Genomic DNA, 21,860 nt, shown 5'->3' on the forward strand with positions numbered 1-21,860 from the left:
CGGGTGTTTCACCTGCCGTGATTTCAATTCCTTGAAGGATACTAGGTAGGGTAATCGGCTGGCTTAAAGCGACAAGGATCCGAGATAGCTGCTGCTGGTTAAGGTTCAATGATACGTCTTGATTTTGAGCGGTTGTGATCAAAGACGACAATTTATGATGAATTTCGCTACTATCTTGTGTTTGCTTCATGAAATGCGCCGAGAGGGTTGATGCAAGTTGTGGCATGGCTTCAGCTAGCCTACGATCGTGACTATTCGTACGAAGAGAGCATGTGTCAAAATAACAAGCTTCCCATTGCTTGAATTCATCATTTTGAAACAGGGAATGCGACCAAAGGTACAGCTCGGGGTATTTTTGACGCCAGGCGCAGATGTCTTGAAAGAATACCTTACGAAGGTGTTTCAAGAGCTGAACAAACGTCATAGCCTGTCTGTCTATAGCGTCACCTTGCCGTAAGGAAAGATCCATTTCCCTTTGCATGAGCAATGCTTTTACAGACGAGATTTGCTTACCATTTTTCAAGCGAGGGAAATACCATTCTTTGTAGAGTGTCCGGTACAGGAATATCACGCGGAAGGTAGTAGTCTTGGCTTCCATAAGGCTTAAACCCGGCCAATGCACGTAATACTGAACGAGGCATATGACCCAGATAGACATTTTCCAAAACATCTTGATTCCAATGGCCTGCACGCGCAATATCTTGAGCTGATACACCTTCACTTTCAGCCAGCTGAGCTCCTCCGGCTCTATTGATATGTGTCTTCTTTCCCGTATTAACTTGAGCGCTTTTAAGAGCCTGAGTAATTGAATCATATTGTGCTTTATACGTGAGTTGATCTGTACGGGAATATATCGAATGTTGGAGGAGTGTAACGGTACTGGAAACACGACGACTAGGTCGCAGGTTGGGTCGAACTCGATGGATGTCTCGTGGAAATCTAGGGGCTCTGGTGCTAATGGATCGTGTCTCCTCTGCAATCGATGTAGCCAAAGAATGATATTGAAGAATCAGCAAAGTTGGTACTTTGCTGATTGTACTATATACTTGTCTACAGGTATTCGTGTCCTCTTCTCAGTCCTACTGCAAGCGTCTATGTACATACTCGGACAGGTGAAAAACCGCTTTTGAGCAAACCCAGTGGGGAAATCTCGAAAAGGGAAAACCCGTCCCTACCTACTGCAGCACTGCCTCCAACTCTCGCCGTTTTCCTTCCTAATCCGTCGAGTTCGATGGATGTCCCTCGAGTCGTGTTACTCCGTAACAAGTTTCCCCCCCTGTCTCAAGGATCCTCGCCGAGGATCCTGAATCCTGTAACCAGGTGATTCACATGGATTGCTCTGAGACACCTTTGATTGCGCCCTTACGTCACACCCACGCTAGCGTGACGGTTGCCATGAAACGCGTCACCCGCACGGACCTCCACTGTGATCGAGAAATTACTGACCAAGTTCTTTTCCCTCCTCTTTCTCTTCTTTCCTCCTCATTCCTTCCTTTCCTCTTGTTCGTCGCTCTTTTCACTTACCTATCAACATCCATCCATATCTTACTCATCTCTTAGGGAATCCATCAAATCTTTTCCTGTTTGTAAGCATGTTTAAGCGTACTGTAAGCAATTCTCTTTGAATTCGATGTATTTCCTCCTATCTCTCACTGGCTGACGAGATTAGTTGTCCCCTTCTACCTCTTCTCGCCGAACTCGGGCCTCTACTGTGGCCATTCTCCCCGACGTCGATCCCGAACTTCTCATGCGTCAAACGAAAAGGATGCGAATCACGTCTCAAGCTCCAGCCCATTCTCAACCTCCATTGGTTGATGCTTCTCGCAGGGCTCTGGACACCATTAAGGATCGATATCAATCCGGTCCTTCTCGCACTCAACCATCGTCTTCTCTCGATGATGCGATTATCGAGCAATTCCTCGACCTCGACGGTGGGGCAGGCCCATCTGCCACCGGTGAGAACCCATCTCCCGCCAAGTCCGTCGAATCCGAACACGGTACCATCGTCGAGAATCAAAATTCTCCTGGTAATAAGTCCCCTGTGCCACCCTCTGAACATTTAGACGGGCTTGACAATGTTCCCCCCGAGCTCGAAATCATTTTTCGCGCTCCTCGCAAGGTTTCCGCTAATGACGAACTTGCCAAGGCTCTGGACGCTCGAAAAGACTCGGAAATTGGTGAGGTCTCTATCGAATTCTGTGCTTTTCTGACTCGTCAGCCACTCTCTGGGCCAAAATGTCCTTTTCCTCCGTTCGTATCGCTTTGAAGGACGAAGCCCTGGATCGTTTTCGCGAGACTGGCTCCCTCAATCTTACCGCGAAATGGTTTAGGAATGCTGTGAGCTTCTTCTTTTCCGAATTCTACCGACTTCTAACTGTTAGCTCGATCGTTTGGCCCAAGGTTGGCGACTCCGCAACAAGAATGGTGCTGTCGCCCGTCTCGAGGGTGAGCTCTGCTCCGATTGCCAGCGTCGTCTCGATGGTGGAGAAGATTTTCGTGTCGGTTGTATCGGCCCTCGTGAGTCTTCTATTGATTCCTGTTCGATATTGATGCCATTCAGTTGGTGGTGTTTGTGGAGAGTGCTCTGCCAAGGGAACTTCAAAGTGTTCGGTCAAAAACAACAATCCCGAGGCCAAATTTCGCGAGGTATCTATCTTCTTCCTTCGAACTTGATCGATGTTGATGTCAAGGGTGTCACCGTCGGAGCTCAGACTGTCACCTCCAAGGTTACTTTCGTCCTGGAGCACGAACTCTGTGCTGTCTCGGCCCGTTATCGATCCCTTTCCTCCCAGGATCAATCCTCTTCTCTCACCCAACTCTCCGCTTACATCCACCTCTTTTCCTCTCTCCTTCTTCCTCTTCCCCCAGTACATCTGGGCCTCTACAAATCTCTTCATCTCATTCCTTCCAACTACACCCCTCCCTCTCCTTCTGAAACCTTGGATCATCTCACCTCTGCTGCTGATCCAACCGGATTGACTTCTTCTCAACCAGTCGCCGGTCCCTCCTCTTCTCCCCATACTCCTCTCCCCCGCAATGTCATTCGTATTCCCGCCTCGGTCCGTCGTCCCCGAGCCAATTCTACCACCTCCAACTTCTAGTGTATTTTATATCTCTCTATACGTAGCCATATTTCCTGTGTATGTATTTATTTCCCAATAAATTCCGTTGATTTTGATCGAATTCTCACTTTCTTCTGGGATCCTTTTTCCTCCTTTCCAGAAACTCACCAAAAACGGCCAACTCTTCTACATTTTCTCGCGGTTCCCAGTCATAGGCCGCATTTCCTGTGTACCCTAACCATTTTACCTTGAATTCTTCCTTTCCTCGTCGAATTCTGCTGTCCACAATTGCTTCCACATGGAATTCCTCCTGGCCGTTTATTACTACCGGTGGTGGGGGCTGTATCTGTCGACCTGGAATCATGTCTTTAGGATATGGTTCCAACAGCGTCACATTGAAGACATTGTGCACCTTCATTGATGGAGGTAGATCCAATTCGAAAGCATTTTTTCCGACCTTCCTTATGATTTTAAACGGGCCAATGTATTTTGCTTCTAATTTTCGACTGGGTCGTTCCGTCGTAAGATACTTTGTACTTAGTAGCACCTGTTCTCCCTCTCTGAATTCTTCTGGGATGCTTTTGTGCCTCCTGTTGTAGTATTCCCCACTAATCTCATTAGCCATTCTGACCTGTTCTTGAACAGCCGTATGCAATTCTCCCATATCTCTCCATTTCTTCTCTAACTTGTTTGACTTCGATCGAATATCGTGCGAATGGATGTCGTAATGTGGCACATAGCCATAACATGCTTCGAACGGACACAACCCATGACTGCTATGCGGAGAGCAGTTATAAGCAAATTCAGCAATTGGTAGAAGTTGATCCCAATTGTCCATGTTGTAGTTCACATACATTCCAAGTAGGATTTCCATCTGTTGGTTCACTCGTTCAGTCTGGCCGTCTGTTTGAGGATGATATGCAGTTGAATATAGGTTCTTTATTCCCAGGAATTGACATATTTCCTTCCAAACCTCTGCTGTAAACTGGGTTCCCCTGTCTGATACGATTGTTCGAGGTACCCCATGCTTTGAAAAGATCTCCTTGATGTATATGTCAGCCACCTTGTTTGCTGTTAGTCCGGTTGTGCATGGAATAAATCGAGCCATCTTGCTTAATCGATCTACTATTACTAGAATTGCGTCGAATTCTGTCGATTTCGGCAAAGGTCCTACCATGTCCATCGAGATATCTGTCCACGGAAGTGTGGGCACTGGCAATGAGACTAGATGTCCGTATGGTTGGTGTCGATGGGTCTTATGTCGGTTACAGATCTCACATCCCTTCACGTATTTTGCGATATAATCGTCCAAATGGGGCCAATAATAGTCCTCTTTGATCATGGTGATGGTTTTGTCTCTTCCTGGGTGTCCTACTAATATTGAATCGTGTCTTGCTCTCATTACTTCTAACCTTGCTTGTCCCTCTGGTATGACTACTCTATTCTTGTACAAGAGCAATCCGCTTTGAGTCCATGATACCACCGGTGTCTCGTTGCTAATCTGTGTCTTCTGTGTGTCCTGTGTGCTATGTGTCTGTGTGTCCTGTGTACTATGTGTCTGTGTGTCCTGTGTACTATGTGTCTGTGTCAATTGCAGTCCTAGTCGTCGTATGTTTGCTATGTCTTCTGAGTCTTTGAGTCCGTTTTTGATGAGTCCAAATAATGAGTCTTCTCGGATTGCTCCCCTTACTATGTGTCGGGTTTCTGAGTCTATCGAATTCGATCCATGTTTCTCGTATGTGGGTAGTAATTGTAGCCAGTTTCCTTTGTTTAGATCTGGGTCCTTACTACTTCCTTTTCCCGGGTGATAATCCCCTCGTCTTGTTAAAGCATCTGCTCCCCCATTTTTGCTACCTGGTCGATAAGTGATCTCTATGTTGAAGTCTCCTAAGATTTCCAGCTGTCACGGCCGTCGAACAACTACTTCTTAATAGACCGACGGTCGACGAACCTCGGCTAACTTCACGCTCTGAGTCGATGTCTCACCCAACCAGGAGGGCGCAGACGTCGAAAGGGGTGTAACTACGGCGTACTTCGGCGTAGTTACTCTAACTAGGGTTTTGATCTACTGATGGCGATGTATCTTGATTTATAGCTATCTCTATCTGTCTTTTACTACTGACAACAATCAAGGATCGCTGAAGAACTTCAGCGATCTTCTCAGCTAATATTATCTACTCCTCCTAGACGTTCATCCAACCCTCTCGCGCTTTGACGTACTTCAACGCACTTCGTCCAACTTCCCCGAGCCCTCGGCCATCCTCTTCCTCCTTCGACTAACTCCGCCTAACATCGCCGCACTTCTGCTCCCATTGTCCCTACTTAGCCTAACTCCGTCTAACTTCGCCGTACTTCTGCTCCCATTGTCCCTACTTAGCCTAACTCCGTCTAACTTCGCCGTACTTGGTGTCAGAAGTCCTGAGTTACGTGTAGAGTAAAGAGGTTAAGGCGTGATGGGGTTTTGATGGCCAAAGGAGGGTCATTGTTGGTGGAGTAATCGAGGTGTCGCGACGTAGTTCGTGACAGTCGCCCCCTTCTTTAGCCGCGAACGTCCTCGTGAGCGATTACACCTCTGTCGTGTCAAGAGAACTTAGCAGCGTAGTACCCCCATTCTCTCCCTCCCCATGACCATCCTTCACCCTTCTGCTCTTTGCGCCGCACTTCGTAGTTGGGCCTCCTTTCACTCCAAAACCCGACAATGAGACTCCCCTAACTTCGTCGAGGTTTGCCGTAAGAAGCCCTGTGTCTTTTGTAGGTGAGACACGCTTCCTGAATGGCAGCCGAACAACACCGTTGTTTGTCGAAGTAACCCTCGCTTATATTGAGATGAGACACTATAGCGTGGGAATTTTGATCGTCCCTGCGATGCCTTTTGTTGATGAAACGCGAAGTTTGCTGCATGTTGACGACGAGGGGGTAGGTTTGATTATACTAAATACTGAGCAGTTCGTCGAGCTTCTCTCTTTTTCCCATCTGCTTTCAAAACTTTCTATCTCTCTTACCTAGAAAACAGATTTGTTACCTTGAATCATCTTTTATTTCTTTAAGTATTTTTAACGTCATGGCCCCTCCTACTCCCACCTCTAACCCTTTCGCCGCCATGAGGAACTTTGGTGGTATGGTGTCGTCTGCTCGTGAGTTATTCCTCGACACTTACCTTACTTCGCCGGACTTGGCTGATGTTCAGTTTCCTTCGGCGACAGATCTCGCCAAGTCTCCTCCCTCGGCCTCGGCACCCTCTCTTTGGGGGAGCCGTCTGGCGATGTCCCGCCTCCTCGCTCCGCTTCTCCTCCCGCCGGTCCTCCCGCTGGTTCTCCCTCTGCTTCTCCTCCTGCCGCCAGCCCTCGCCGCAGGACGCCCGCCTTTCGTCCTGGTGAGTCTCCGTCCTCCTCCGACCAGGAGTCGCTCAGTGGTTCGGAGTCGGACGATCAGTCAGACTTCGAAGGAAAAGGGGGTGATTATAGTGATGAGGATGATAGAGTCGTGTCGGAGGGTGAAACCGAGTTAGAGGAACACTCGGATGATGATATGGTGGCGGTTAGTGTAGAGGACAACAACGTAGATAGTCCTGAGCGTGAGTTCTTCGTCCAACCTCTCACACCTTCGCCGAACTTGGCCTTGTTTATCTGTTCTTTAGCTCCCCAAGACATTGCTAACTCGCAGCCGCTCCTGCCCCTCCCCCTGCTCAAATTGTGGGCCAGAAACGACGCCGTTCCCTCTCCTCTTCTTCTTCTTCCTCTTCTTCTTCTTCCTCTTCTTCTTCTTCCTCTTCTTCTTCCTCTTCCGGGGTTCTCCCCCCCCCCCAACGCCATCGCCGCTGCCGCCGCTGCTGCCGCCGCCGCCGCCGGTCCTGCTACCGCCGCCCCCGTCGCTGCTCCCCCCCCTTCTCCCAGAGGGGAGCCTTCGCCCAAACGGGTGAAGAGATCACTGCGGGAAGAAGAGTACTTGTGGGAGAAGATGAAGTCCGAGCCTGGTCGTTGGATCGCGGTTGGTGTTGACGAAGCGTGTGATCGTTGCCGGTGAGTCCACCTATTCCTACTACGCCGAAGTTACTCCTGCTAATTAGTAGACGTGAGATTATCACGTATAATCGTCCAAACTGGCCCTGCCTCAAGGCAGTCAGGCCACACAACAAGGCCCTCCGTTGTGCTTCATGCACGTCTGGCCCCTGCTCCTTCTGTCCCGTTTCCTCTGCCCGGGACATCCCGCCCCGTCCCTTCGACGCTTCTCCTCTCCCCCCTCCCCAGACTCCAGCGTCTGTCCCCCGTTCGCGGGTACCGTCTTCGTCTCTCCGGTCGGTTCGCCGTACTTCGCCGGACCTCCGCCCGTCGCCTCCGTCGCCGTCGCCCTTCGCTCCTGTGGTGTTACGGGGTAACAACGAATCGAGAGAACTCCATCGAGTTCGACGGATTAGGAAGGAGAACGGCGGGAGTTGGAGGCAGTGCTGCAGTAGGTAGGGACGGGTTTTCCCTTTTCGAGATTTCCCCACTGGGTTTGCTCAAAAGCGGTTTTTCACCTGTCCGAGTATGTACATAGACGCTTGCAGTAGGAACTGAGAGGAGGACACGGATACCTGTAGACAGTATATAGTACAATCAGCAAAGTACCAACTTTGCTGATTCTTCAATATCATTCTTTGGCTACATCGATTGCAGAGGAGACACGATCCATTAGCACCAGAGCCCCTAGATTTCCACGAGACCTCCATCGAGTTCGACCCAACCTGCGACCTAGTCGTCGTGTTTCCAGTACCGTTACAAGTTGAAGAATCAGCCTTACGCACCTTGGGTCGAATCGGAGAGTACTGTATGCTCACCAGAGGGAAAGCGCGGAAAATGATACCAGAAAAAGAGGAGTTGGAACAAGGGCTGGTCCCAGAGGAAGAAATACCAACAAGTTCTTCGAGAAGTACCATTTCACATGATCTCACTTCTACTACCACTACCCCAGATCCGCTAAATGAATTATCGCAGCAGTTGTCACAATTGTTAGCCATTATGACGATGCAACAAAAGGAACAAAATGCATTAAGGGAAGAACTGGCTACGATGAAAGCTGACCGACAGAACCAACAGATACTCACATCGAAAGGGGCAAGTTTGATCGAAGTCGAAGAAAACAAGCCGTGTTTGGAGCCAAAACTTACCAACAACGAACGAACAGGAAGAACCAGGTGTGCGGATCCACCTACCTTCAGTGGAGAACGAGGAGAATTGGACAACTTCCTTGCAGCATGTCACATGAACTTCGAATTCAAAGGGGCAGAGTACGCCACCGATCGCAGAAAGATCCTGTTCATGTACGGGTATCTTCGAGGCACCCCTCAAATGCTTATAACCCCGGCCATAACCAATCCAAGTATATGGAATTCGACCGAATGGCTAGAGAGCTACGACAAATTCATCCAGCATTTACGAACTCAATTTGGAGACAGTAACATGGCAGGTACGGCTATGAGGAAATTGCAGGAGTTAAGACAGACGGATACGGCCGCCGAGTATTTTGCCAACTTTGAACTTTGGTCCACACACCTTGGAAAGGTACCAGATGCAATGAAAATCGCCTCAGCCATACAGGGCCTGAAGGAAGAGCTACTGAAGGTGGTAGTGGTAAATAACACCGACCCTCGAACCAAATCGGACTGGATCTATTTCAAACAGCATGTGATAGGGACTGAGGAGAACCAACGGATGGCTGAAACGATGATTGCAGCGAATCGATGGGCTGCTAGACGCAAACATGAGACGACCTGGCTTCCTCCTCGATCGAATTCGATGCGATTGGATACTAGTTTGCCCAACCCGGTAGAGCGCCACTCACAATCGACTGGTAGAGGATCCTTGCCCGGTGGAAAACCAGGGATGATGAATTATGGTCTACCAAATGACCCTCCGGTCACTTGGACAGAGGACGGAGGACGTCTCAGCGAGAACGAAATGACTTGGAGGAGGGAGAACCGACGTTGTCTCAAATGTAGAAGTCCAGAACATTACGCCAACAACTGTCCAAATGGAGGAAATACGAGAAACAACATTAGGGGATCCCCAAACCCGCATAGCTCACCGATTCCTAGTGGATCGAACTCGATCCCAACTGGATCCAAAGGGCCATTAGTTCGAGGAATGGCGGTGACCTTTGAAGAAGAGGGAAACGACTACCTGGCCTAAGTGATGCGACCACTTGCGGCCAGGATCTGCCCGGATCGCAGAAAATTCAAATACCAATAGATCTCAGTAATGACTCGGCCATAATATATATAAAAATACAAACAAAAAAAGATACCCTACAGATTGGAATGTTAATCGATACCGGGGCTACAGGAAGGTATGTGCAGCCGGCCTGTCCATTATACCATCTATTCCCAAAGAAACAATATCAGGTACCACGAAAAATTAGGTTCCTGGATGGAACTACCGCGACCTTAGTGACCGAATATGTAGAAGCAGAATTAGATCTAGGAAAAGGACTCAGGATTGCAACTCGACTGGATGTTATGGCATACGAAGGACCAGAAGTACTAGTAGGACTAGATTTCTTGAGACAGTTTAGGGCAAGGATCGATTGTGGAAAGGGACTGATCGAATTCGACAGAATTGGACGAGATACTGGTTGGAAATACCCAAGATTAGAAGAAGGATTAATAAGAGGAGCAACACTGGAGAAAGGGGAGGACGAAATGAGTGAGGAGGAACTACGACAAATCATACCGACACAATGGCACCAGTACCTCGAATTATTCAAGGTAGAAAGAGCAAGAAGACTACCACCAAGAAGAGAATGTGACCACGAAATCGAATTAGTAGCAGGGGCTGAACTGAAACCAGGACCAATCTACCAACTGGACGAGCATGGGGATGCTTTCCTGAAGCAGTGGATCAATGATGGACTGACTAGTGGACATCTACGAAGAAGTAAATCGCCCTATGGGTCCCCAGTATTCCTGGTCCCCAAGAAAGGAGTCATTCCCTATCGAGTAGTTACAGATTACCGGGCACTTAACAAGGTAACCATCAAGGATTCGTACCCAATGCCACTTATCTCGACCTTACTCGATCGACTTCAATTGGGAAAGGTGTTTACCAAACTCGACCTGAAAGGGGCCTATCAGTTAGTTCGAATAAAAGAAGGAGATGAACATAAAGCTGCTCTACGAACACGATACGGTAGTTTTGAAAGCACTGTTCTACGGGATGGATTATGCAACGCACCAGCCACCTTTCAAAACTTCCTGCAGGATATGTTCCACGACCTGTTAGATGAAGGAGTGGTAGTTTACATAGACGACATCACGGTATACTCAGACACGATCGAAAACCATCAGATAATTGTCCAAAAGGTATTGGACCGATTACTTGAAAACGACTTGGTTGTTAGCCCGAGGAAGTGTGAATGGAGTTGCGACGAAGTGAAGTTTCTGGGGTATGTAATCGGACACGAACGGATCGAAATGGATCAAGACAAGGTGAAAGCCATTCTAGAATGGGGAGAACCAATGACAGTCCGAGATACTCAGGTTTTTCTAGGATTTGCCAATTTCTATCGACGGTTCATCAAAGGATTCTCACATATTGTGGGTCCTCTTACCCGTCTGACCAGGAAGGATCAAGCTTGGAACTGGACACAAGAATGCCAAAAGGCTTTTGACGATCTAAAGAAAACATTCACCACAGCACCAGTACTTCGACATTTTGATAGAACCCGACCGACTTGGATTGAAACCGATGGATCCGATTGCGCGATAGGTGCGATAGCGTCTCAGAGATTTCCTCACCCATCAATAAAAGGAACCACCGAACTTCACCCAGTAGCGTACTGGTCTCGAGCAATGACGCCCTGTGAGCTAAACTACACGGTGGGAGAGAAAGAATTATTAGCCATCGTGGATTGCTTGGTCGCCTGGAGACCCTACTTGGCTAACAGTAGTGATGTTATAAAGGTCATTACCGATCACAAGAACCTAGAATACTTCCAAAGCAAACGACAACTAAATCGAAGGCAGATGAGATGGTTGGAAATATTGGGAGACTTCAACATAGAGATCACTTATCGACCAGGGAGCAAAAATGGGGGAGCAGATGCTCTGACGAGACGAGGAGATTATCATCCGGGAAGAGGGAGTAGCAAGGACCCGAATCTTAACAAAGGCAACTGGCTACAATTGCTACCGACACACGAACAAATTGGATCGAATTCAATGGACTCAGAACACAAAGGACCAAGACACATAGTAAGAGGAGCAATCCGGGAAGACTCATTATTCGGACTCATCAAGAACGGACTGAAAGACTCAGAAGACATAGCAAACATACGACAACTAGGACTACAGATGACACAGACACATAGCACACAGAGCACACAGAGCACCCAGAACACACAGGACACACAGAAGACACAGGCTAGCAGCGAGACACCAATAGTATCATGGACACAGAGCGGATTACTCTTATACAAAAACAGAGTAGTCATACCAGAGGGACAGGCAAGATTAGAAGTAATGAAAGCAAGACACGATTCGATGCTAGTGGGTCATCCAGGAAGAGACAAAACTATCACCATGGTCAAAGAGGACTATTACTGGCCACATTTGGACGAGTATATTGCAAAATACGTAAAAGGATGCGAGATCTGTAACCGACACAAGACTCATCGACACCAGCCGTATGGACATCTGGTCTCTTTACCAGTACCCACACTGCCCTGGACAGATATCTCTATGGATATGGTGGGACCCCTACCAAAATCGACCGAGTTCGACGCGATACTGGTGATAGTCGATCGACTAACCAAGATGGCTAGATTTATTCCATGTACAACTGGACTAACAGCGAACAAAGTGGCCGACATCTACATCAAGGAGATCTTTTCAAAACATGGAGTACCTCGAACAATTGTGTCAGATAGGGGAACTCAGTTTACGGCGGAAATTTGGAAGGAAATATGTCAGTTCTTGGGAATAAAGAACTTATACTCGACTGCGTATCACCCTCAAACAGATGGACAAACTGAGCGAGTAAATCAACAGATGGAAATCCTGCTCGGAATGTATGTAAACTACAACATGGACAATTGGGATCAACTTCTACCAATTGCTGAGTTCGCTTATAACTGTTCGCCACATAGTAGCCACGGTCTGTGTCCCTTTGAAGCCTGTTACGGCTATGTGCCACACTACGACATCCATTCGCACGATATTCGATCAAAGTCAAACAAGTTGGAGAGGAAATGGAGGGATATGGGAGAGTTACATGCGGCTGTTCAAGAACAGGTCAGGATGGCTAATGAGATTAGTGCCGAATACTACAACAGGAGACACAAGAGTGTACCAGAAGAATTCAGAGAGGGAGAACAGGTACTACTGAGTACGAAGTATCTTACGACGGAAAGACCCAGTCGAAAATTAGAAGCAAAATACGTTGGCCCCTTCAAGATCATAAGGAGAGTGGGGAAAAATGCTTTCGAATTAGATCTACCTCCATCAATGAGAGTGCACAATGTCTTCAATGTCACGTTGTTGGAACCATATCCTAGAGACATGATACCAGGTCGACAGATACAACCCCCACCACCTGTAGTAATAAACGGCCAGGAGGAATTCCATGTGGAAGCAATTGTGGACAGTAGAATTCGACGAGGAAAGGAGGAATTCAAGGTAAAATGGTTAGGATACACAGGGAATGCGGCCTATGACTGGGAACCACGAGAAAATGTAGAAGAGTTGGCCGTTTTTGGTGAATTTCTGGAAAAGAGGAAAAAAGATCCCAGAAGAAAGTGAGAATTCGATCAAAATCAACGGAATTTATTGGGAAATAAATACATACACAGGAAATATGGCTACGTATAGAGAGATATAAAATACACTAGAAGTTGGAGGTGGTAGAATTGGCTCGGGGACGACGGACCGAGGCGGGAATACGAATGACATTGCGGGGGAGAGGAGTATGGGGAGAAGAGGAGGGACCGGCGACTGGTTGAGAAGAAGTCAATCCGGTTGGATCAGCAGCAGAGGTGAGATGATCCAAGGTTTCAGAAGGAGAGGGAGGGGTGTAGTTGGAAGGAATGAGATGAAGAGATTTGTAGAGGCCCAGATGTACTGGGGGAAGAGGAAGAAGGAGAGAGGAAAAGAGGTGGATGTAAGCGGAGAGTTGGGTGAGAGAAGAGGATTGATCCTGGGAGGAAAGGGATCGATATCGGGCCGAGACAGCACAGAGTTCGTGCTCCAGGACGAAGGTAACCTTGGAAGTAACAGTCTGGGCTCCGACAGTAATACCCTTTACATCAACATCGACCAAGTTCGAAGGAAGAAGATAGATACCTCGCGAAATTTGGACTCGGGATTGTTGGTTTTCACCGAACACTTTGAAGTTCCCTTCGCGGAGCACTCTCCACAAACACCACCAACTAAGTTGCATCAATATCGAACAGGAAGAGTAGGAAGACTCACGAGGACCGATACAACCTACACGAAAATCTTCTCCACCATCGAGACGACGCTGGCAATCGGAGCAAAGCTCACCCTCGAGACGGACAACAGCGCCATTCTTGTTACGAAGTCGCCAACCTTGGGCCAAGCGATCAAGCTAACAGTTAGAATTCGGTGGAATACGAAGGAGAAAAAGCTCACGGCGTTACCAAACCACTTGACAGTGGGCTTGATGGCCCCAGTCTCGCGAAAGCGGTCGAGGGCTTCATCCTTCAGAGCGTGACGAACAGAGGGGAATGAAAGGCGGGCCCAGAGGGTAGCTGACGAGTCAGAAACGCACAGAATTCTGTAGAAATCTCACCAATTTCCGAGTCTTTTCGAGCATCCAGAGCCTTAGCAAGTTCATCATTGACCGGAACCTTGCGAGGGGCGTGAAAAATGGTTTCGAGTTCATGGGGAACCTCGACAAGCCCCTCGGAATAATCAGAAGGTGGCACAGGGGACTTATTACCAGGAGAATTTTGATTTTCAACGATGGTACCGTGTTCGGACTCGACAGATTTCGCAGGAGATGGGTTCTCACCAGTGGCAGATGGCCCTGCCCCCCCTTCGAAGTCGATATATTGCTCGATGACCTCGTCATCGAGAAGAGACGATTGTTGGTCGCGAGAAGGGCCGGATTGATATCGATCCTTAATGGTGTCGAGAGCCCTTCGAGAAGCGTCAACCAATGGAGTTTGAGAGGGAACTAGCGCTTGGGAAGTAATTCTCATTCTTTTCGTTTGACGCATGAGAAGTTCGGGATCGACGTCGGGGAGGATGGCCACAGTAGAGGCCCGAGTTTGACGAGAAGAGATAGACGAGGACAACTAATCTCGTCAGCCAGTGATAAACAGGAGGATATACATCGAATTCGAAGGGAATTGCTTACAGTACGCTTAGACATGCTCACAGACAGGTCAGAGTTGGAAGGATCTCTAAGATATGAGTAAGATATGGATGGATGATGATAGATAAGTAAAAAGAGCGACGAACAAGAGGTAAAGAGAGAATGAAGAGGAAAGAAGAGAAAGAAGACGGGGAGGTAACTTGGTCAGTAATTTCTCGATCACATTGGAGGTCCGTGCGGGTGACGCGTTCTCATGGCAACCGTCACACTAGCGTGGGTATGATGTCAGGGCGCACCAAAGGTGTCTAAGAACAATCCATGTGCATCACCTGGTTACAGGGTTCAGGATCCTCGGCGAGGATCCTTGAGACAGGGGGGGAAACTTGTTACGGGGTAACAACGAATCGAGAGAACTCCATCGAGTTCGACGGATTAGGAAGGAGAACGGCGGGAGTTGGAGGCAGTGCTGCAGTAGGTAGGGACGGGTTTTCCCTTTTCGAGATTTCCCCACTGGGTTTGCTCAAAAGCGGTTTTTCACCTGTCCGAGTATGTACATAGACGCTTGCAGTAGGAACTGAGAGGAGGACACGGATACCTGTAGACAGTATATAGTACAATCAGCAAAGTACCAACTTTGCTGATTCTTCAATATCATTCTTTGGCTACATCGATTGCAGAGGAGACACGATCCATTAGCACCAGAGCCCCTAGATTTCCACGAGACCTCCATCGAGTTCGACCCAACCTGCGACCTAGTCGTCGTGTTTCCAGTACCGTTACATGTGGCCGGCCCATCACGTCTCCCGGCTGTTCCTCCTTCGTCTTCCCGCCGTCCTTCGGCCTCTCGTCCTTCGGCGCCACGTCCGTCCTCTCCAGTGGTAGCTTCTCCTCCGGCTCACAGCACCCGAAGTCGGCGTCCTTCTGTTCCTCCGGCCGCTTCGGCGGCCCCTCCCGTCACCCCTCCCTCTGCTTCCCAGAAGACACCGAAGTCTTCTTTAAAGAAATCAAAAGGGAAATCTAAAGGGAAGGAGGTTGCCTTCAATGATGGTGATGTGGAAGGTGAAGATACTCAGCGTGCTGGTCCCTCTGCTCCCCGGTTGTCCCTCGTCCACCCTCGTATCTCCCTGGACGTCCGTATTCCTGAGGACGAAAAGGAATTCGCCACTTATCGTTCTCTCGTCCTCGGTCTCACTACTCAGCTTGAGGCCGCCCGAAATGATACATCTCTCCTGCTCAACTTCTCTTCTCGTCAAGCTAACGCTTTAAACAATCTTACTGCGGCGTTAGTAGATGTAGTCAACGCTGGGGCTCTGGACGACGAAGCAAGGACAAGGTTAGCGGACGTCTCTCGCCGAAGCCTTACTGAGATAGCCGATGTTCGCCGAAGACTGTTCGACACCCCCTTCCTAGTCACTCCTATGGCGTATGAGCCACCACCGTCCCTTGACTGGTTAGGTCGCCGTAGTAGTTCTCGTGTCCCAGCTTCCGCCCAGACTGCTCTCGACCTCCTCAGTCTTCCCTTCGAGTGTCTACGGACCATACGTTCTCTGTGGAGGACTCCGAGCATGCAAGCTGCTCGAGATGTCCAGGACTTCGGTGACTTCTTTGGGGCTATGAATCGGGCATGGAATGCTTCTCTCTCTACTGCGTTCCCGTCTGAGACTCTCGATCTACCTTCGGTCATCGGTAGCCTCCACACCAATCCCGCGGGACCGAGTAGATCGAAGGAGAAAGGAAAAGGAAAAGGTAAGGGTAAGAGTAAGGACAAGTGAGCGGTACGTAGCTGTAATCCTATGTTGTATGCAGTACGTTCTATCTCCTAGCCCTTCGCAGTCGCCCCTCCTTCGGCTTAGTAGGGTGAAGTTCGTGGAACTTCGCCAATATGTCATCAGCTCCATCGACGTTCTCCACTGGTTCCCATGATACTGAATCGTCTGTTCCTTCGTAACCTAACCACTCCACCAAGTACTCTAACTTTCCTGACCTCTTATTTACTCTAGAGTCCACAATATCCTTTACCTCCCAAGACTCTCCCACATTGTCTACTTCTACTGGGCCAGGTGGCTCAGCTTGCTGACCAGGAAATATTGGAGGGTGATAAGGACGGAGCAAGGAGACATGGAATACATCATGGATACCTGCCATCGTTCCTGGTAATTCCAGTTTACAAGCATGAGAACCTACCTGCCGTACTACCTTGTACGGCCCACTTTGCTTAACATCTAACTTCTTCATTGGTCTCTTCGTCTTAATATTCTCTAACGACAGCATCACTAGGTCTCCTTCCGCGAAGTTCGGCGTAGCCCGGTGTTTCCTATTGTATCCTTCGGCGTACTTCTCATTAGCTTTCTTAATTCCTTCGATACAATCCTTGTGTATTTCGGTCAAGTCTTTTACCACCACCGTAGCAGCGGGCACTTCGACTTCGCTGGCCTTAATTTCTTCAGCCCATCGAGGGTGGTACCCATAGTTCGCATAAAATGGTGTCTTATTTATCGCAGAATGATGGGTGTTGTTGTAGGCGAAGCTGGCTCGAGCAAGCAGCTTCGACCAATCGTCCTGCTGATAAGAAGTGAAGATTCGAAGGTAGAGCTCTAAGGACTGGTTGGTTCGTTCAGTCTGTCCATCAGTCTGCGGATGATATGCAGTAGAGAGATGTAGTCTTATCCCGAGACTATCGGTCAAGTTCTTCCAAAATTTCGAGGTAAACTTCGATCCCCTGTCAGACACTATGTTCTCTGGTAGCCCATGCTGAGCTACCACATAGTCCATTATCAACTCGGATAGGCCAGCTGCGGTTAACTTCGTCGTAGTCGGGATAAAAATGGCCCATTTGGTCAACCGGTCCACCACCACTAAGATGGAATTGTATCCATGGGAATTCGGGAGCTCTTCAATGAAATCCATCGAAATGCTGGACCATGGCTTCGTAGCCACTTCCAGTGGTTTAAGCTCTCCATGGGGTCTCTGCCTGTTAGTCTTTGCTCTCTGACACACCGCACATCCAGCGATGTAATCTTCAACATCCTTCCTTACTCCAACCCAAACGTAGTCCCGTAGGACTAGCTCGAGAGTCTTCGCTGAGCCTGGGTGACCCGCTAGGACCGAGTCATGCCGCGTCTTCATTATCTTTAGTCGAGCATCGGCGTAGTTCGGCACATAAGTTCGACCATCGAACGTGAGGAACCCTCTTGAATTCCATCCCCCACGAAGTATTAAGGGGGACCGCGAGGTACGGCGTAGTTCGGTGACCGACTCTGGTTCCTGCACATTATCGTGACATGTCAGATGAGAGCACTTAGCACAGGTTACCCCCAGTAATTCTTCTCTAACCTCCTCCACCTCTTCGTCTTCCTGTATTCCAACTACCAAATCCATAGGATTAATAAGGTCACTCTCTCTTACTTCCTTCGTCCCTTGCAAAGCGCGAAGTAGGTGTTGTAACCCAGAGCTAGTGCCGTCGAGTTCGTCGAACTTCGGCAACCCTTGAATAAGGTTGCTCTCCTGCACCATAGTACTTCCTTTTCCAGAGTGGTAGTCTGCTCTTCTCGATAGTCCATCCGGCAGTGTAGCTTGTCTCCCAGGTCGATACACCATCTTAAACCTAAAGTTAGAAAGCTCTTCGACCCACCTGCCCTGCCTCGGGCTTAACTGCTTCGGTTCCATCCAGTATGTCAAGTTCAAGTGGTCCGTGAGAACTGTAGTTTCTACCTGTAACAGTAAGTGTCTCCTTCTTCTGAAAGCCTCAACGATAGCTAGTAGTTCCTTCTCGCCTACCGTGTAGTTTAACTGCGCCGCTTGAAACGCTCCTGACTCGATCGCTACCGGATGTTCTTGTCCTAACTCGTTCACCTGCGATATTATGAAACCCCACCCGAAGAACGAGGCATCTGTCTGTAGTAATGTCTTCAACGAGGGATCAAAGTGAGCCAATACCGGGGCCCTACACATTCTATCCTTCAACTCTTTAAAAGCTCTTTCCTGCTCCATACCCCAGACAAACGGTACATCCTTTCTTGTGAGGTCATTGATCGGTTTAGCAATCCTAGAGAAGTTGGGGACAAAACGCCGATAATAACTAACGACTCCCATAAATCCTCTGCTCTCTCTTAGGTTCTTGGGACGGGGAAAAGACACAACAGCGTCGATGTACTCTGGATTACTAGAAACTCCCTCCCGTGAGACCACAAAACCCAAGAAGACTACCGAGTCCTTTTCAAACTCGCACTTACTAGCCTTGACGAACAGATTCGACCTTCGAAGAACTTCGAATACCTTCGCCGTAGTTCCTCTCAACTCTTCCAACGTCTGACCATAGATGAGTATATCATCTATATAGACAACTACTCCTTTCCCCAACAGTTCTCTGAAGCTTTCATTTAGGAAATGCTGGAATACAGCAGGAGCATTTCGCAGACCATCTCGAACAACAAGAGACTCGAACATACCGTACTGAGTTCTGAACGCCGTCAGGTGTTCGTGTCCTTCCTTTACCCGTAGGAGTTGATAAGCTCCAATCAGATCTAACTTGCTGAAGTACCTCGCTTTTCCTAGCTCTTCGGTTATCTGACCGATCAGAGGCAGTGGATAGGCGTCGGGTATCGTTGCTTCGTTTAACTTTCGGTAGTCAATGACCATTCGCCATTGACCTTTTGCTTTCTTCGGTACCAAGAACATCGGTGATCCATAGGGCGAATTACTGGGTCGAATTCTTCCGGCCGATATTTCGCGATCTAGGATGTCTCTCAGCGCACTTCTCTGATCTTCTCCAAGCGAGTAGAGTGGAGCAACCTTCAGGTTCGCCCCCTCCTTAAGATCAAACTCCAGATCATAGCCCCTCGAGGGAGGTAATTCTTCACCTCCCTTCCTTGGGTTAAAAACATCAATGAACGAGTGGTATTGTTCAGGAACCACCTGATACAATTCCTCCTGTTCCTCCGGACTCAGTTCATCCTGGTCATCTTTGTCTCGGAGATCTATCGCGTCCGTCGGAGTCGGCAGCCCTATGGCCGCTAACTTCGCCGCACTTGGTGAGGCTGGGATGGGAAATTTCACCGAGTTGTCTCTTCCATCAAGGACAACCCCTTCCTTCCTCATCCAATCCCACCCTATCACAACATCTGCGTCGCAGAGCGTTGTTACATCGAGACGAACAGATCGCACTTCGGCGTCCTTCGTCAAACTAAATCCGACTTCGACAAACTCGGTGATAGGTCCCGCGACACTCACCGAGCCGTCGAACATGTGAACGGGTACGCTCACCTGATATTGTCTCCTTTCTGCGCCTATCTTCGTCGCCGCTCTAGGACTTATATATGAACAAGTAGCCCCGGTGTCCCAGAGCGTAGTTAGCTTCATTCCATTAATGAAAATGTCCGATTTAGGTTGATCTCTGGAAACGGAAGGGATGAGGAGATGATTATCGACATTGCATGAACAAGGGGTACTGAGTGGTGTATTTTTGTATTCACAATCCTCTGGCTCCATCAGCTGTGTTTCTTTTATGGGTTTGGGAATGGTGGCCGAGAGAATATGGCGGACCCGCCGAGCCTCGCCTACTGCGACAGGTCCTCTTCTTTTCCCTGGTCCTCTTCCAAATCTACTTCTCCTCCAACCGCATTCAAGTTCCTCCTCTGTCCGAGAGGTACTGCGTTCCCTCCCGATCCTCCACCACGTTCTCCGAACTTCTCCCCCCATGGAGGCAACAGTCCAACCTTAACCTTAGCCTCCCTTACAGGGCATTCCTTCAGCCAATGTCCTGCTTCACCACACTCGGTACACTTCCCCTCCTTCCTCCTTGTCTCCCTCAGATCGGAGCTCGGCCTAGGCCATCTTCGGCGAACTTCGTCGATGTTTGGCGGTGTACTCTTTACCACCGTCGACATCATAGCCGCCTGGGCACCACCCTGCGCCGAAGGTTGCCCCTTTTCCCATTTCTTCTCTTCTTTCTTCTCCGTCCTCTGACTTTCCACCACTGTCGTTGTCCTTATCCCTCCTTCCCTTTTCCTCTCTGCCTCCTTCTCCACTTGTCTCCTCCACAGGCGGTTGTCCAAGGGAATCACAAACTCCAATAGCTCTTTTACAGTCCCAAACGATCTACCGTGTCTTGCGATTTCATCTAGAAGGTGCGATTTTAGTCCTTTCTTGGCTCGGTCAACTAGGTTTCCATCATCAGACCACTTGAGAATCGCAACATGTCGCTGAAAGGCGGAGAAGTAGTCCGAAGCAGACCCGGTTTGCTTGAGGTCGTTAAGTTGTCGGGCCGCAGTTCCTTCTTCGTCCGGATCACCAAAGTTAGTCTTGAGGTACTTAACGAACTGATCGTGTGTCGTGAGGTACTCAGGAAGAGGTCTTTTGGATAGATCGGGCTGCACTGCAAGAAGAGGTGTTTCGCGTAGATGAGAGATCATGAAAAAGACTTTCTTAGTGTCGTCGGGGAAAAGATGAGAGTTCAATTCGAAGTGTACGTCGCACTCAGACAGAAAGGCGGTTAACTTGTTCCGATCTCCTCTCCATAGGTCTGGGTTAGGTAGCTTTATCCCTTTCCGTTGTTCGCCCACTACGCTTGGGGTCGCCGAAGTTTGCCGTCCCATGGCGTACCTCACCCCTTCTGATATCCCTTCTGCAATCCCGCCCACTGTATCCCTTTCTCTTCTCTGTTCCCATTCCTCCCTACATCTTCTCTCCTCCATCATGTCTTTGTTCATATTCGCCACCATCTGCATCAAGGCCAACACCACCCCTTGTGTTCCTTCTTCTCCCAAGTTCGCCGTACTTCCAGTGTTTTCTCTTGGGCGTGGGGTTTGGTCTGATCCAAGTGGGGATCCCACAGGTGGGAGAGCATTAGACGGAGGAGAAGGAGGGTTAGAAAGCACCGGTGGAACGAACTCATCTCCTTGAATTGACCCCCCCACACTATCCTCAACTCCAAGGTCCTGCCCCATTGCTCTGCTAAGCTCCTCCAATGCTCTCCTCTCGTTCTCCTCCATCCTGTCTCCATCCCTACTCATGCCTCGTGTAATTCTTCTTTCTGGTTCCATATTATCTTCGTACTTCTCCGAGGTTCGCACGGGTCGTCGGTAGGAGCGATCCTTGATACTGTCACGGCCGTCGAACAACTACTTCTTAATAGACCGACGGTCAACGAACCTCGGCTAACTTCACGCTCTGAGTCGATGTCTCACCCAACCAGGAGGGCGCAGACGTCGAAAGGGGTGTAACTACGGCGTACTTCGGCGTAGTTACTCTAACTAGGGTTTTGATCTACTGATGGCGATGTATCTTGATTTATAGCTATCTCTATCTGTCTTTTACTACTGACAACAATCAAGGATCGCTGAAGAACTTCAGCGATCTTCTCAGCTAATATTATCTACTCCTCCTAGACGTTCATCCAACCCTCTCGCGCTTTGACGTACTTCAACGCACTTCGTCCAACTTCCCCGAGCCCTCGGCCATCCTCTTCCTCCTTCGACTAACTCCGCCTAAC

The 21,860-nt window shown here is 48.9% G+C and overlaps 5 protein-coding genes across 5 annotated transcripts; 3 read left to right on the forward strand and 2 right to left on the reverse strand.

Moving 5' to 3' along the window:
* Window positions 1–1,592: 1,592 nt before the first annotated feature.
* TREMEDRAFT_62763 (uncharacterized protein) lies at window positions 1,593–3,101 on the forward strand (the record flags this gene model as incomplete). The annotated part of the gene is made up of 5 exons (XM_007005036.1): window positions 1,593–1,607; window positions 1,670–2,213; window positions 2,276–2,337; window positions 2,382–2,517; window positions 2,593–3,101. The coding sequence occupies 5 exons, from the start codon at window positions 1,593–1,595 to the stop codon at window positions 3,099–3,101; spliced, it is 1,266 nt and encodes a 421-aa protein (XP_007005098.1).
* Window positions 3,102–6,123: 3,022 nt separating this feature from the next.
* TREMEDRAFT_62765 (uncharacterized protein) lies at window positions 6,124–9,229 on the forward strand (the record flags this gene model as incomplete). Its single annotated transcript, XM_007005037.1, has 8 exons — window positions 6,124–6,196; window positions 6,250–6,435; window positions 6,499–6,599; window positions 6,625–6,636; window positions 6,726–7,081; window positions 7,199–7,511; window positions 7,718–8,420; window positions 8,670–9,229. The coding sequence occupies 8 exons, from the start codon at window positions 6,124–6,126 to the stop codon at window positions 9,227–9,229; spliced, it is 2,304 nt and encodes a 767-aa protein (XP_007005099.1).
* A 3,690-nt stretch (window positions 9,230–12,919) lies between these two features.
* Window positions 12,920–14,273, reverse strand: TREMEDRAFT_62767 (uncharacterized protein; the record flags this gene model as incomplete). Its single annotated transcript, XM_007005038.1, has 4 exons — window positions 12,920–13,428; window positions 13,504–13,639; window positions 13,684–13,802; window positions 13,823–14,273. 4 exons carry the CDS (start codon window positions 14,271–14,273, stop codon window positions 12,920–12,922), a joined length of 1,215 nt encoding a protein of 404 aa, XP_007005100.1.
* Window positions 14,274–14,689: 416 nt separating this feature from the next.
* Window positions 14,690–16,294, forward strand: TREMEDRAFT_62768 (uncharacterized protein; the record flags this gene model as incomplete). Its single annotated transcript, XM_007005039.1, has 3 exons — window positions 14,690–14,842; window positions 15,049–16,139; window positions 16,195–16,294. 3 exons carry the CDS (start codon window positions 14,690–14,692, stop codon window positions 16,292–16,294), a joined length of 1,344 nt encoding a protein of 447 aa, XP_007005101.1.
* A 3,632-nt stretch (window positions 16,295–19,926) lies between these two features.
* On the reverse strand, window positions 19,927–21,411 carry TREMEDRAFT_62770 (uncharacterized protein; the record flags this gene model as incomplete). The annotated part of the gene is made up of 2 exons (XM_007005040.1): window positions 19,927–20,331; window positions 21,010–21,411. 2 exons carry the CDS (start codon window positions 21,409–21,411, stop codon window positions 19,927–19,929), a joined length of 807 nt encoding a protein of 268 aa, XP_007005102.1.
* Window positions 21,412–21,860: the final 449 nt, after the last annotated feature.

Source organism: Tremella mesenterica, assembly GCF_000271645.1.
Source record: "Tremella mesenterica DSM 1558 unplaced genomic scaffold TREMEscaffold_6, whole genome shotgun sequence".
Classification (NCBI taxonomy): domain Eukaryota; kingdom Fungi; phylum Basidiomycota; class Tremellomycetes; order Tremellales; family Tremellaceae; genus Tremella; species Tremella mesenterica.